This window comes from Petaurus breviceps, unplaced genomic scaffold (genome assembly GCF_028583685.1).
Source record: "Petaurus breviceps papuanus isolate PSGF00001 unplaced genomic scaffold, PetGlider_PUasm1.0 103, whole genome shotgun sequence".
NCBI lineage: Eukaryota > Metazoa > Chordata > Mammalia > Diprotodontia > Petauridae > Petaurus > Petaurus breviceps.
Genome location: NW_027185588.1, coordinates 1,848,673 through 1,863,171, shown reverse-complemented (window position 1 = coordinate 1,863,171; position 14,499 = coordinate 1,848,673). Strand labels below are relative to the sequence as shown.

The 14,499-nt window shown below is 46.0% G+C and overlaps 1 protein-coding gene across 5 annotated transcripts in view; it reads right to left on the bottom strand.

Moving 5' to 3' along the window:
* The window catches only part of CHFR (checkpoint with forkhead and ring finger domains), a 42,535-nt gene that overhangs the window by 7,514 nt on the left and 20,522 nt on the right, over positions 1-14,499 (bottom strand). For 4 of the 5 annotated variants that reach the window (XM_069089704.1, XM_069089543.1, XM_069089619.1 and 1 more), the window contains 7 exons: positions 14,305-14,459; positions 14,037-14,199; positions 7,944-8,086; positions 3,084-3,206; positions 2,693-2,776; positions 1,592-1,662; positions 116-203 (listed from right to left, as the gene is read on the bottom strand). In XM_069089704.1, coding sequence (XP_068945805.1) covers positions 116-203; positions 1,592-1,662; positions 2,693-2,776; positions 3,084-3,206; positions 7,944-8,086; positions 14,037-14,199; positions 14,305-14,459 — 827 coding nt within the window. The other variant, XM_069089877.1, reaches the window with a different exon arrangement.

Genomic DNA, 14,499 nt, shown 5'->3' with positions numbered 1-14,499 from the left:
CTGCCACTGCCTCTTACGAGGGGACGAGCACTGAAGTCATGGGATTCCCTGAATACTCACCATCCTTCCTAAGGAGGGAAACCAAGTGTCTGAGATGATACAAGAGGAAGCTCACCTGACAAGAGAAACAGCCCCCTCTGAAGAGCCAGCAGGCTTTCATTTAACACGTTCTTCCATGTCAAGTTCCGGGATGCTAGGTAATTCTGTGGGTAGATGAGAAAAGCCTGTTACATAGCACACCGAGAAAGAAAGAAAAAATGAGTGGGGAGAGAGGGAGGAAGAGAGAGAGAGACAGAAAGAGACAGACAGAGAGAGAGAGAGAGAGAGACAGAGAGACAGAGAGAGACAGAGAGACAGAGAGAGACAGAGAGAGGAGGGTAAGAGAGGGAGAGGGAAAGGGAGGGAAGGAAGGAAGGCAGGAAGAAAAAGAAAAGCGAGCTAAAAATGAGCTAGGCTGGATGGCTCCAAAACAAAGCACTGTAATATGCCCAATGTGGCCACAGTCACGATGGGAATGGACCAATCTAACTGACCAAAGGCCAAAACTGCTACTGCTAATGACGACAGTTTTGCTGGCTAAAGTTCAAGTTCCTATGTCTGCCGGAGAATGTTTTGTGAGGACAGTAAGAAAGGAGGTAGACCTCCTTTTCTGCAGCCGGGGTTGGGCTCCCATCTCTGTCCTAGGTTCCTACCAGAGCCAAAGGTGATACTTAGAAATCGGAGGGACTTGTTGGCTCTACTGAGCCCCAGATGAAGATTTTGTATTCTTGCTTAGCCAAATTAACCATTCATGTTAAAAAGGTGCCAAATCGTTTTCACATTAGCCAGTGATTAGTCAGAAAGTCCTAGGTGTGAATCCTGCCTCAGACACTCAACCGTTATGTGACCCTGGCACTCACTGTACTTCTCTTAGGCTGTTTTATTTGTAAAATGGGCCCAACCCATCCATGTGCAGCTGCCACAATGACATTCTTCTTATTATTTACATTGTAAACAGCAACAGAGAGCCTTTATACAAGCTGTGTTTAAATTGAACACATCCTTTATTAGAAAGCAATCAGATCTTCCCATTAATATTTCAAATAACATGCTTCCTTTGGAAAATCTGATGTCATGTTACTGAACAGTGATTGAAGGCCCTTTGCCTTTAACAGGAATCCAGCAGGACTCAAGTATGCTCTTCCCCCTACAGAATAGAATGACGAATCTTTAGGTGTTGAGACTGTCATATTAAAATTCAACATTTCAGCAAGGAATGAAAGCTCTGAATTGGCCTTTTGGAAAACTACCTCCACATTCTAATGTACCGCCGTTCTGAAGACCAAGGGGCACAAAATTAAGTGTGGTTCTGCTTACTTATTAGGAAATACAAGCTGTTAGAAGTTTAGCTGGCGGTGATTTTTCAGGCTGGCAGCGGTTTAGCAATCTTTTTGGCGGACCAGGGGAGAAGGGCTGCAGCTGCTGAAGAAGTGACAGCTTTACATACAGCTTCGTCAATGTAGAAGCTTTCTATGCTTTTCTCTGGTGGTGATTACAAAATACTCTTTACTTTTCACATCATGCTGCTTTTATGTTTAAAATAAAGTAATACCTTTAGAATATCTGATTCATAGTTGTTGTTGTTTAGTACACCATCTAAACATTTTTCACCAAGATTTATCTCTGTTGAGAAGGGAGAAAACGTATTATAAAACATCTTAAAAAATTATTGCTCACCTAAGACAGAAGACAAGTGATTTCCCAACCGTTGTGGGCTGAACAGTCACAGGATAAAGGTAAAGTCAAGCGGATAATGAAAAGCGGAAACCGGCTCCCCCGACCGGGCCTCTCCCTCCTGTCCTGGGCGGCTGTGAGGGTCTACAGCTGTAGCCCATTTACGTTCAGAGCAAAGGGGAGCCTCACTTTAATGTGAACCTGCTGGTTTCCCAAATGACAGACCCCACCCTGACTTCTAACAAACCTGCCATTCTAATAGATGATATCAATACTGAGAGGGTTTTTGAGTTTGTCAGTGGGGTCTCAGCAGATGATCTCAGAGAATTGCTGTGACCCCCAAATTCCTCAAACCTGACGATGGATCTCTCTGAACCTAGCTAGATGGGTCCCTTGTCACTAGGATGGTTTGGGAAGGCTTGCCCCCTTGGAAAGATCTGCCCAGACTTTTGCATGGTAGATACACGGCCTTCAAGAATCCAGGCCCATCACCACACTACAATGAGGTATTGAAGCAAGACATCAGTAGGGACGGGATGACAGGTGAAAGAGATGAAAATGGGAGTCTAACTTGGCAACAAAGGCAAACCTCCCCTTTTCTCTCTCGGCCAACCCTCTCCTCCTGTTTGCTCCTGGCTTCAGTCTGCTTCAATTCGCCCCAGGTCTACAGGAGGCCTTCCTCGACCCTCTCAGTTCTAGGGCTTTTCCCTTGCGGATTCTCTAATTTGTTCTGAATGCAGCTTGTTTACACGTGACCATTTGCATATTGTCTTCCTGCTAGAGGTGAGCTCCTTGAGGGCAGGGACTGTCTTTTACCTTTCTCCATATCCCCAGCACTCAGCCCAGTTCCTGGCACATATGCCGAGGGCTTAATAAATGTGTATGGACTGACTGATGATACCCTCAAGCTCACAGAGAAAATATACAAAGGAAAAGCCCATTCCTGGGCGATGGAGGGACTCCTCAGCTCTGTCATTACCACAGAATGGTGCCAGGCAGCCCGAGCAGCCCATCCGAGTACAGCCCCAGTACAGGTGGCAGAAGGGCTGTGAGCACACGGCGCCTGGGGGACACAAAGGAAAGATGTGTCAGACACCCATGAGATCAGCACTGTCCATGGCAGGCCCTACAGCCAGTGACAGGCCTGGGCCCGAGCAGCCCAGAGAAATCGAACCCACCCAAGGAGGCCCCAGACGGTATTCACACAATGACCCCGGTCTAGGCCAACCAAGACACACTGGGCTCTAGGCAGTTTATAGTACGCAGGACTTTGGGTGAAGGCTGGGGAGAAGCTCAGGCCCATCCTTCCAAGACCCTTCCCCTAGAGCAACCAGTCTGTCTGGAGGGGGGCTGCAAGCAGCCTCACTTACACTGCTGTGGGGCAACGACGTGCGGGTTCTGCTCCCGCTCAGCTCGTCGGTCAGGCATGGGTTGGAAACAGCAAGTGCATATGGCGTGACTTCCTTGTGAGGGACACACATAGTCCTGGGCAGCTGGATCACAGACCAGAGTCAGGGGTGAGTACAAAGTAAGACTGCGGAGGCCCCCAAGACAGTGCTGTCCTTGAACCCTGTGCCTGTCTTTTCCTACCTCCCTGACTCTGCGCCCCCCCCCCCAACACCTAGGGATATCCCTCTCCTCCTCCAAGGCACCAGTGACCATCACAGCTTCTTGATGTCCTCCACAGCCAGAAGTGCCCTCTCCCTCCCCAAGAGCTTTCCTAACATCTTGTACCTCTCCTGTGGACTTGGCACTACAGCCACTGATGGCTGACTTACTTTCCTCACAGACTGTAAGTGTCTTGAGAGTAGCAACCAGGTTCTATCCATCTCTGTCCCTAGCACTTACCACCATCCCTCACATACAAATGCTGACTAGTAAATGCTCACTTAACTGAGGGTCCAAAAATCTGATTCTCAGCAACAAAATATTAGGAATTATTCTCCTGGTCTACGTAAAGAAAAGAATGGACTCAAAAATTAAGTTACAAACTAAGAATACAAATTATATATTGTTATTCCTGCCAAGGTACAGGAAACTTTTCTCCTTCAAATGGATCAGAGAACCTGGCCTCATTCTACAAGTATCTGGGTCACATATTATATACCCCATAGCCCTGTCTTAGGGGCTACATTTAAATATACTTAGGGACACTGCTGCGCACACAAAAGCAGACAAAAGAACACTGAGAACATTCAGTGACCTCCATAAACGTTTGTCCTGCCATGGCCAAATTATTTTTCACCTATGCACAAAGGACAGGTTAATCTCCCTCCTGGGGGAGAAGGTAACCTAGCTTAAAGAATGCCTGTCTACTCTCTAGGTAACAGGCAGCAGGAAGTTTTCCTTTTATTCCATCCCCCACCAAAAAAAGGAGGGGCCTCAATGTGAAAACAAAGGAAAAAGTATCTAAAGGGATGGGGGGAGGAGCATCCTGAGCTGTATCAGGAGATGGAGGGTGGAACACTGTAAGGAAGTGTAAGGGACAGAGGACACAGACTGAGCATGCACAGCTGAGGATAAATGCTACTGTGGGGGGGGGGGGGAAGGAGGCCAAAATGCATCACAGGGGCTGCTGTCAGGGGAAAAGTCACCCAGGGAAATCCAGAAGAACAGCGGGGGTCCGCCAATCACAGACCAACAGCTTGTACAACCACAGGACCATCCTGCTGGAAGGACTGAGGAAGGTTCCACCAATGGCCATGTGTCTTGGCTGAGAAACAGAAGACTTGAAGTATGTAAGCAGAGTCTTCGTGACTGTTGCCAGTAGAAGACAAGCACATCTGGGAAGGGAGCAGCTGGTTTAGAAGATGAATTAATTACCTGACCTGACCACAGCCTAAAAGGCAGGAATGACAGGCTCTGGGCCAGGGATGGAGCACACCTTATGAGGGCTGGTAAAAATGTGAAGGAAACAGTGAGAACTTTTAGTCTTAATCTGATTGTCGACAAGAAGAAAGAAATGGTTGCAGAAATGGAAATGAAGGGAACTTTTGGGAGGAGGTAATATCTGAGAATTTGTAGTAGAAAAGCTGAAAAAAACTTGAGCATAGTCTGCTATACAGCCTAGATTTTTGCAATGCAGATTTCAAAGGTTTGGAGGAAATATGGACTGAAATTCTAAAGGAGAAGTTGGCCTGGAAGGGATGGGGAAACTCTAAAGAGTGAAATTCTGAAGATTTGTAAAGACACAGAGTTCTATAAGGAAGAGAAGGGGAATTGCCTAAAGAGACCTATATGTATAAAAAAAAAGGAACCATCAAACCATTAAAAAGGCATTTGTAAAAGATGGTAGCAAAGGCAGAAAACAGGATGAATATGAGTGTGACAGATGCTGCAAGAATGTACTAAAGCCCTACATGAGCTAAGGCTGATGAGGAAAGCTAACTACAGCAAAGTATTTTTTTAAGCTTTCTAGGAGGAAAAGATGATCACAGAAGGGCCTGATACAGAAGAGGAAGGGAAGGGAGAATTGCCTAACTCCCTAACTTTTGTCGGGGAGAACATCACTGGACTAAGAGAACGGGGTTGACTAATGGGGGGATGATACCCAAGATAAGGGGGGAGCTTCTAAGTGAGGCCTTGATGCCCCTGATGAGTTCAAGTCACCACATGGATGTCGGTGACCCATGGAAGATCATGGAGAACAGAAGAGGTACTGGAGGTGTGGAGAAGGGCAAATGTCCTAAGTGATTCCTTGAAAAGTTCCTGAATGCCAATGGAACACCTACCTAGACAAGGAAAGGCAAGTCTGTTTCCAGTGGGGGAAAGAGCCTCTGAGAGATATCACAGAGCCACTTTGTCTGACAGGAAAAGACTTTCAGCTAGACACAGACCCCACTTACATAACAAACATAACTTCATGAGTCTGGCTACAGTTAGAGAAAGACTCCAGGGAGCAAGAAAACCACCCTGTCTGAGCGGCCAGACCTGCTGTCTAGGATGCTTTCCTGCCTCATTTTGGCTTCTGTTTCCAATCACTTTCACTCAAGTGTTTCTGAGCATTCTGTTCTTGGCCCTGTCTTCTTCTTTCCTCCACCTCAGCAGGCTCATACACTCAGCAATCATTTCATCTGCAGCATCTCTCTCTGACCCTGACTTTTCTCCTACATTTCAAATCTGTCCATAGGACAATTCTACCAGGAACTCAACATGTCCAAAGATGGATTTATTATCTCCCCTCCCATCCCTGCCAGTCCATCTCCCCAAAGAGCACCTCTTCAGAATTTTTCTATCAACTGCATCACATTTACTCGACTTTTAAAATTTCTGAAGCCTTGGTGTTTTCTCTTCCTCTTCCTGACTCCTCCCTTCCCACCCTCAGGCCCTCAGTTTCACACGGTCCTCCCTGGGGGTGGGCCTTCCTTCCCACCCACCTCACAACATACATGCTGTCCCAGCTGCCAGATCCCTTTTCTTGATGCACCTGTTCCTCCTCTGACCCAACTCTGAGCTCCCCATAACCTGTGGAGTCAGGTTTGGCCTCCTTATCCTGCTGCTTCGGGCTCTCCACTTACTCATCTTACCTCACAGGACTCCCCTTAGACACAATCTCAACTCTGCCCAAACTGGACTACTTACCATCCCCTGTACACAACGGCATAGTGGGAAGAGGGCTGGACTTGGAGTCAGCAGAGACCTGGACTCGAATCCCGCCTCTGATACTTACTAGCTGTATGACTGTGGGCAAGTCATCTAACCTCTCTGAGCCTCAGATTCCTCATCTGTAAAATGGGGATAATCATAAACCTGTAGTAGCTGCCTCGCAGGACTCTCATGATGATCAAATGAGACAATGTATTGATTGTTAACCTTTACTGCTAAAACAAAGTCAGTTACTGGTCTTATTATTACTAACACATGCCCTTGGCTTTTCCTATCACTGTGCTTTGTTCAAATTGATTCTAATGCCTGAATTACCCTCTGACCCCACTGGCTGCCAGGCACCCTCTCACTGAAGCCACCACCAATGCCCCCCAAGCCGGAACACTCTGCTCTCCCTGCAGCCCACCTCTCCTTACCTTTCCTTAGACACTTGTCCCATATCGTTATCAGTGTTAAGTTCTATACAGGCAGGAACTGTGTCTAGTCTAATGTCCTCTCCCCCCCAGTGCCCAGCACAGTACTCTCCATGCTGGAGGAATCTGATTTGTGTTCTCTGACCTTCCACCTCCACCCCTACACTTTCCAAAGAACAGATGTTAGAGCAGAGACTGGGCAATAAATGGTTAAAATGGAAGGCAGACCTTTACCAAAAGTAAAAGAAATTAGTTCAGCATTAAAGAGAGCTATTCAGAAACTCCTTTATGTGTTTTGTTACTTATTCACCTAACTTCTATTTAAGCTTATGACCTGAGTACTCCTTCCCTGAACAAGATACCATCACCCTACTTTGTTTTAGGGGACTCTAATGAAGGGAAGAGAGTGTGCCTTCTTACTGTGTCTGAAGATCTGTAACTTTCTGAGTCCCAGAAGGGCCCCAATGGGTCAAGTGGCAGTCATTCCTTACTACCCTCATATTCACCCAAAGGGATGCTTATGGATTAAAAAAAGTACCACAGGTCTGGGATGTGGCCGCCAGCGCACGTCTTCATGCCTTGGCTTGGTTATTTATAAGCCCAAAGCAGAGCAGAAACAACAAACTGGAAGGGACAGGGAGGGACTACTATGGAAACTCCACGATGGGAGTGAGGAGTGACAGTTGATAACCGGAAGGAAACAAAAATGAAAGAGCAGACACAAAATCGGGCTAGGTCTTCAAGAGCTAGTTGAATTAGATCATAGGATTTAGAGCTAGGATACCGGCTTTATGAAAGCAAAGAATTATAAAATATATTTTAGAAGGATTTCCATTAAAACTGTTAAACTAAAAACATTAGAACTTTAAAGGAAAAGCATCATTTATCTAGAAATCACTTTTTTGGAATACCTTACTCCGTGACCCTACTAGCTGACATTTCTGAATGCTCTCCATACAACGCTGAGACAGTCAGTGCCAGAATAATTATCCCCATTTTATAGATCAGGAAAATGAAACTCAAAAGGACAAAATGACTTGGCCACAGTCCCACAGCTGACAAATGACTGAGTGGGGATTCAGACCGAGTGCTGGGACTCCAACTCCAGCCCTCTTCTCGCCTCTCCATGAAACCACATAAATGGAATGTTTCTGCCTCTAGACCAGTGGCAGCACCTCCTGGGCCTCAGGGGACCACTCTGATGTCACTCACCTGCAGGAAAGCTGGCAGATGTGGAGGGGGCATCTCCAGGGGACTCAAAGGCACCTCCTTCACTCCCAGGCAGCAGGCAGGGGACAGGCTGCACGCCCTGCCTTCTATAACCAGGGCACTGTCGACATACAATGTATGGCTGGCTGAAAGACAAACAGCATTCAGAGATTGTATACAATCAATGACGAGGGGGCACATAAAGATAAAAATGCCTACAATGACCACCATTTAGGGAAGTTACTGGCATTAACGTGCTTTGCCTCCTCTCTGGAGGAGACCACGACAGGTCTGCTACACTGGGGGATGGACCATTTTTGAAGGGCTCCTGTGGATGGTGGAGAAGCACTTCCGAGAGTCAGAAGACTTCAGTTTCAATTCTACCTTTGTGTCTTTGGCCAAATCTCCTTCACCTCAGGGGCCTCCGTTTCCTCATCTCTAAAATGGGGCTGAACTAGACGCCTCTGCTCTCTCCTGCTTCTCCTCTGACTGTCCACTCTCAGTCTGCTCTGCAAGATCTTCAGCCACGTCATATGTGCTGACTATGGGTGAACCACCCAGGCTTGCCAAGGCTTTGTGCTGGGCCCTCTTCTCGTCCCTCTGCACTCCTTCACTGGATGGCCTCAGCAGCTCCCATGGATAGACTGACCATTTCTAGGCTGAGGATCTTCAGATATATCTGCCCAGTTCTAGCCTATGTCCTGAACGCCAATTTACCTATTAGATGCTGAGAAGTGTATGTCCCAGGGTCACAACCTACAGTTTAAGGAAGTGCTGAAGGGGTGGAGAGTTGAAAAAGTTTAAGAAACCCTGCCACAGACAACTGAACTCATCACCTCTCTGCTACCTGATTCCTACCCTCTTCCTAACCTCCCTCTTACTGCTGAGGGTCCCCCCATCGCTTCTGTCACCCAGGATCACCACATGGGTGTCACCTTCACCTAAAGACTCTTGTTTACTTTTAATATCGAATCAGTGGCTTAGCATCTCACAGATGCTCTTTTCTCCCCTCTGGTCCCCTCACCAGCCTGGAGCAGGCCCTCATCAGTCCCTGCCTGGCCTGAAATTGCCTCCAGGTGGGTCTCCCTGCCTCAGGCTTCTCCTCTCTAATGTCTCTCCTCCACTTGGCTGCCAAAGCGGTCTTCCCAAAGAGCAGGTCGCTCTCTTACTGAAGAAGCTACAGTGGCTCCCTATGCCATCTAGAATCAAAGGTAATATCATCCAAAGGTGCAGCATCCAAAGCCCTTCATACCTTATTGGTCTTACGCCCTCAATGTACTCAGTGATCCGGGGACAAGGGCTTCCTTGTTGTCCCTTAAACAAGTCAGGCTAGCCCACTTCTCTGGGAATTTCCTCATTCTCTGCCAGGAATTCTCTCCCTCCTCATTCCTGTCTCCTGGCTCCCTTCTGGTCTCAGCTCAAGCCTCACCTTTTTCCAGTCCTTCCTAATCTCAGCGCCTGCCTAGTGAGACTAGTGCCAGTGTGGCCTGTGTCTGTCTTGCTCCTACAGAGCTGTCTCCACAGCATCTCTTCGTTCCTGGGAATTCCTTGAGAGCAGTGACTGGCTTTGCTTTTCTTTGGCATTCCAGCCCTTAGCACATTGCCTGGGACACAGGAGACACCTGTGAGGGCCCTTCCAGCTCTCCATCTATGATCCTACGGTCCGAGCCGTCTCAAGAATTCTGCAGATCCAAAGCTACACAGGCCTAATGGACCCACCCTGAAAAGCTCTGGGAAGGCTGGCTGTCTGGTCCTCTGTTTTATCAGCAGAACAGAACCAATACTGAAGCAGTCAGGACAGAATCTCATGGATCTTGCACAGCCCAGCGTGTATGATTGATAGAGCCCCTAGCTGGAGAAACAGAAGCTAAGATTCACTTTCTGCCCATCAGTTGGGGAATGGCAGAGCAAGCTGTGGTCAGTGATCACAAGGGAACACTGCTGTGCTCTAAGAAATGCCAAGCATGTTGGTTTTAGAAAAACATGGAGAGACTTGCATGACGTGATGTGGAGCGGAATGAGTAAAGCCAAGAGAACACTGTATGCAGTAGCAGCAATACTGTGCCAAGAGTAACTGAAGACTGAGCCACTCTGAGTAACAGGAACTTCCACATGAGTTACAAAGGACCCATGAAGGAAGATGCTTTCCTCCTCCGCAGAAAGAGCTGAGTAATGGAAGCAGCTGTTATAGTTCTACACAGATATCTATATCAAACATGGGGAACTGGGAGGGAGGGAGACAACGTGGAACTCAAAACGTAACCAAATAAAAAAAAGATTCCTTTTCTGTACTTTGAAATTCAGCGCTGGAATGGCAGAAACCTTAGAGCAGCTTTTAGACCACAGAGAGCCTATACTTCCCCATCTTTTGGCTTTCACACAGAGAGAACTCGAACATTCTGCCTGCTTCCTCCTCTGCAGTCTTGGTTGGATTCACCCCCTCCTTGCTGTCGCCCTATCTAAGACCTTGGTTCCTATCCTAGCTGTCACTACATAGCAGCCCTATTTACCTCTTGGTGTTCAATCTCCATCCAATCACTGTCATGCTTCTCCAACGACATTCTAGCACAGCTGCAGCATTAAGCATTAACTTCTGATCACGACCTTCAAAACTACCCTCCAGTCCAGTTTCCCACTTTCCTCTCTGCTTCTGTCCATACTCGAGCCCATCTTGACACACTTCTCTTTCTTTGTGCTCTTGTGTCTTGTTTCCCTTGCACCTGGGGGTCTACCTCAAAAGTCCATGGTTACTTGGGTGTGGGTCATATTCCTCTACTGATGCTGAGTGCAACCCCTTCTATTAGCTTGACAGAGGTGCTGTGGCTGAAAAATTCATCACCCTCTGTGGCCATTCTGGTAACGAGCCTCCTGGGCTGGTCCCCAAGTAAAAGACACACAAGCCCGACACCAGCCCTTTTTAGACTGGTAGGAGCTGCCAGTGTTTTTGTTAATAGCCAAATGAGCTAACCAATTCCAACACAGACATAACTGGTCAGTATGAAATGTTAAGACCTAGAGGAAGACCTCTCTAGAACATCGGTAGATCCTTTATGACGGATTCATGGGAAGAAACAGATAAGAACTGCACAGGGTGACAGGGTGTGGGTGGCAAATTATCCCAATCAAGCGCCGTATTCACAGTGCATATATGCACTCACAGATTTCACCGCAGAACACAGCAAGGCAGCATGAAGCCATGTGGGTTTCATTAACATAGAGCTCACAAGGTTTATGGCCAAATACTGACGATGCACAACGTCTATGGTATTTAGACGCTAGACATCTGGGTCAGGATGCTTCAGAATACTATACTGGGCAACGAGGGACTCCTCACATCCACCAACTCAGGAAAGTGACCAGTTATCAATGTTTTCTACTTCAAGAAGACTGTCCTCTCAGGAGGGACAGGAGAGAATGTAAGATTGTCTTACCTCATCTCCAACATATAGTCACTTTAACAAATTAGGGTTAAAATTATCAAAATGATTATTTGATACAATAGAAACTGGTACAAATTCACCAAGAAGTTTAGTCAAACTGACCCAATTTTCTTTTAAAAATTGGATTACTAGGCTGGCAGATTGGAAAAATGCTAAACTTTACTGCTTCTTCACTTCAGTAAGGCATGACAAAAATCTATGGAGAAACGTGGGCTCAATAATAAACAACACCATCAGAAAGCTCTGGAGCTGGCTGAACGATACCCAGAGAGCTGGACAATGTCAATATGGAGAGAGTCTGGACCCTAATCTATTACACATTTTTAGCAATGACCTAGATTAAACTATAAATGATATTCTTATCAAACATGTAGACAATATAAAACTGGAAGGAATCAGAACTCGACAAGATCTCAACAGACTGTAAAATGGAACCCAAATAAATTGAAATATAATAAGGATAAATGTACACTATCATGCTGATCATCTAGCTAATGTGTAAGACCCAGACTAGCAAGATTCAGGGTGGATCATCACCAGGCTGGACTCCAGGTAATGCTTTCTTCAGTCAACCCCCAAATTCCTAAAATGAAGGAGGGTTGAGATCTACACCAGTGGGCCAAGTACTGCACCAACAAAACCCCATAACCTTGAAATAAATGCAAAGCGGCCTCATTTCTAAAATATACAGAGAACTGAGTCAAAAATATAAGAATGTAAGTCACTCCCCAATTGATAAATGGTCAAAGGATATGAATGGGCAGCTTTCAGAGGTAGAAATTAAAGATACCTATAATCATATGAAAAAATGCTCTTAATAACTATTGATTAGAGAAATGTAAATCAAAACAACTCTGAGGTACCACATCTCACCAGTCAGATTGGCTAAGATGACAAAACGGGAAAACGATAAATGCTGGAGAAGATGTGGGAGAACTGGAACACTAATGCATTGTGGGTAGAGTTGTGAACTGATTCAACCATTCTGGAAAGCAATTTGGAACTATGCCCAAAGGGCTATAAAAATGTGCATACCCTTAGATCCAAGCAATACCACTTCTAGGGCTGTATCTCAAAGAGATCATAGGAGTGGGAGGAGGAATCATAAGTACAAAAATATAGCTTGGTAGCAAAGAATTGGAAATCAAGGGGATACCCATCAATTGGGGAATGGCTAAACTAGTAATACTATTGTGCTGTAAGAAATGAGGAGCAGATGGACTTCATCATAACCCGGAGAGACTTATTTATATAAACTGATGCTGAGTGAGAGGAGCAGAACCAGGAGAACATTGCACACAATTACAGACACGTCGTACCTGTGATGGCTGACTTTGACAGCCTGGGCTCCTCTCAGCAGGGCAAGGCTATAAGACAACTTCAAAAGACTCATGATGGAAAAGGCTATCCCCATCCAGAGAAAGATTTACAGAGTCTGCATGCAGAATGAAGTGCTCTCTTTCTTTTTTGTTTTGTTCCTTCTTTCTTGTTGTTCACTCCATTGGTTATAATCCTTCTTTACAACTTGACTAACGTTTAATGCGAAGGTATTTGTAGAAACTATGTCTGATTGCATGCTGCCATGGTGGGGAGGGGAGGAGAGGGAGGTGGAAAAATTTGAAACTCAAAAGCTTATGGAACTGAATGTTGTAAACTAAAAGTAAAAAAATAATTAAATTTTAAAAAAGAAAAGAAATAAATGCAAAGCCTTATAGTTGAGTTTCCAAAAGTAAGCTGCCCAAGTACAGGATGGGAGTGACTTTGATTTAATAGCAGTTCACAGGAAAAATAATAATAGGTTTCAGTTTCCTGTAAGCTCAATATGAGCCAAGTGGGTTATGTGACTTCTTTATAATAAGTTAATACAATCTTAGACTGAATTGGCAAAAAAGCATAATGTCCCAAACCAGACACATCTGCCATCCTGAATAGCCAACATCTGGTGGGCTACATTCAGTTCCATATTTTGCATCTTCAGAGGAATGCTGACAAACTGAAAGTGAGAGGCCAAGAGGTGAAAAAGTCATATGTGATAAACAGTTAAAAGAACCAGGGGCAGAAAACTTAGATGAGACACAATCATAGCTTTCTCATGGGCTTCTACTTGTGATGTCCTGGATGGCTTATGATGACAGAACTAGGACCAAAAAGACCAGTGCATGGAAGTTACAAGGAAGCAGGTTTTGGCTCAACAAAAGAAAGAACCGGATAGAGTGCCCAGCTCGAAGTGAGAATGACCTGGGTTCAAATCCAGCCTCAGGCACACACTAATTGTATGACCCTAGACAAGTCACTTAACCACTGGTTGCTTCAGTTTTATGTCCTGCCTTGGAAAATGGTGGTTTTGTGTCACTGGATGTTTCTAACAGAGACAGGATGACTCGCTGCCAGGGGCTGCTGAGAATGACTGTCTGCAACAGGTGGGAAATTGGTCTGGAGAGCTAATCTCAAAAGTTCCTGCCAATTCTGATTCTATTACTTTGTGAATAATCCAAAAAGGGAATAAGAATTATTTGTAAAAAAACCCCAAAATAACCGTATGTCAAACAAAGCCACAGCCCCCAATAACTGCAGGCCAGCACTGAGGTAGACCCCAAAGTCCATAAAGAGAGCCAAGAGGCTGACCTTCTACTACCACGTCCCAGCTGGGAGTCACCTGATATCAGAAGATTCACTGTCCACATCGGACAGTTCCAACAGGTCCTCGGAACTTCCCTCTTCATCTGAAAAGGACCTTCTGACTTTTGGCTGCAGCATGTCCTGCGTGATTTTATTCCTGGCATCCATGCTGCGCATATCCTCTTCATTACGGCCCTTATCTAGGGGTCAAGAGAAAACCAGCTCAGAGCAGAAGGAGGCCCAAACCGAAGGGCCGTAGGCTGAGGACCCTGGCCACTCATAAGGATGGGCTGCTTTGTACTCACCTGGGTGCTGGGTAAGGTAGGCCTCGACAAGGTTGTTCAGGATGTGGTTTTTGCATATCCGTTCAACTGGACAACGGCATGTGGGGCACAGAGAGGACCGTTCCATCCAACCTGAATAGCAAGCGGCACAGAAGGTGTGCATGCAGGGCTGCAGACTGAACATAAACACAACACGACTCGTTCATCACGCAGGCC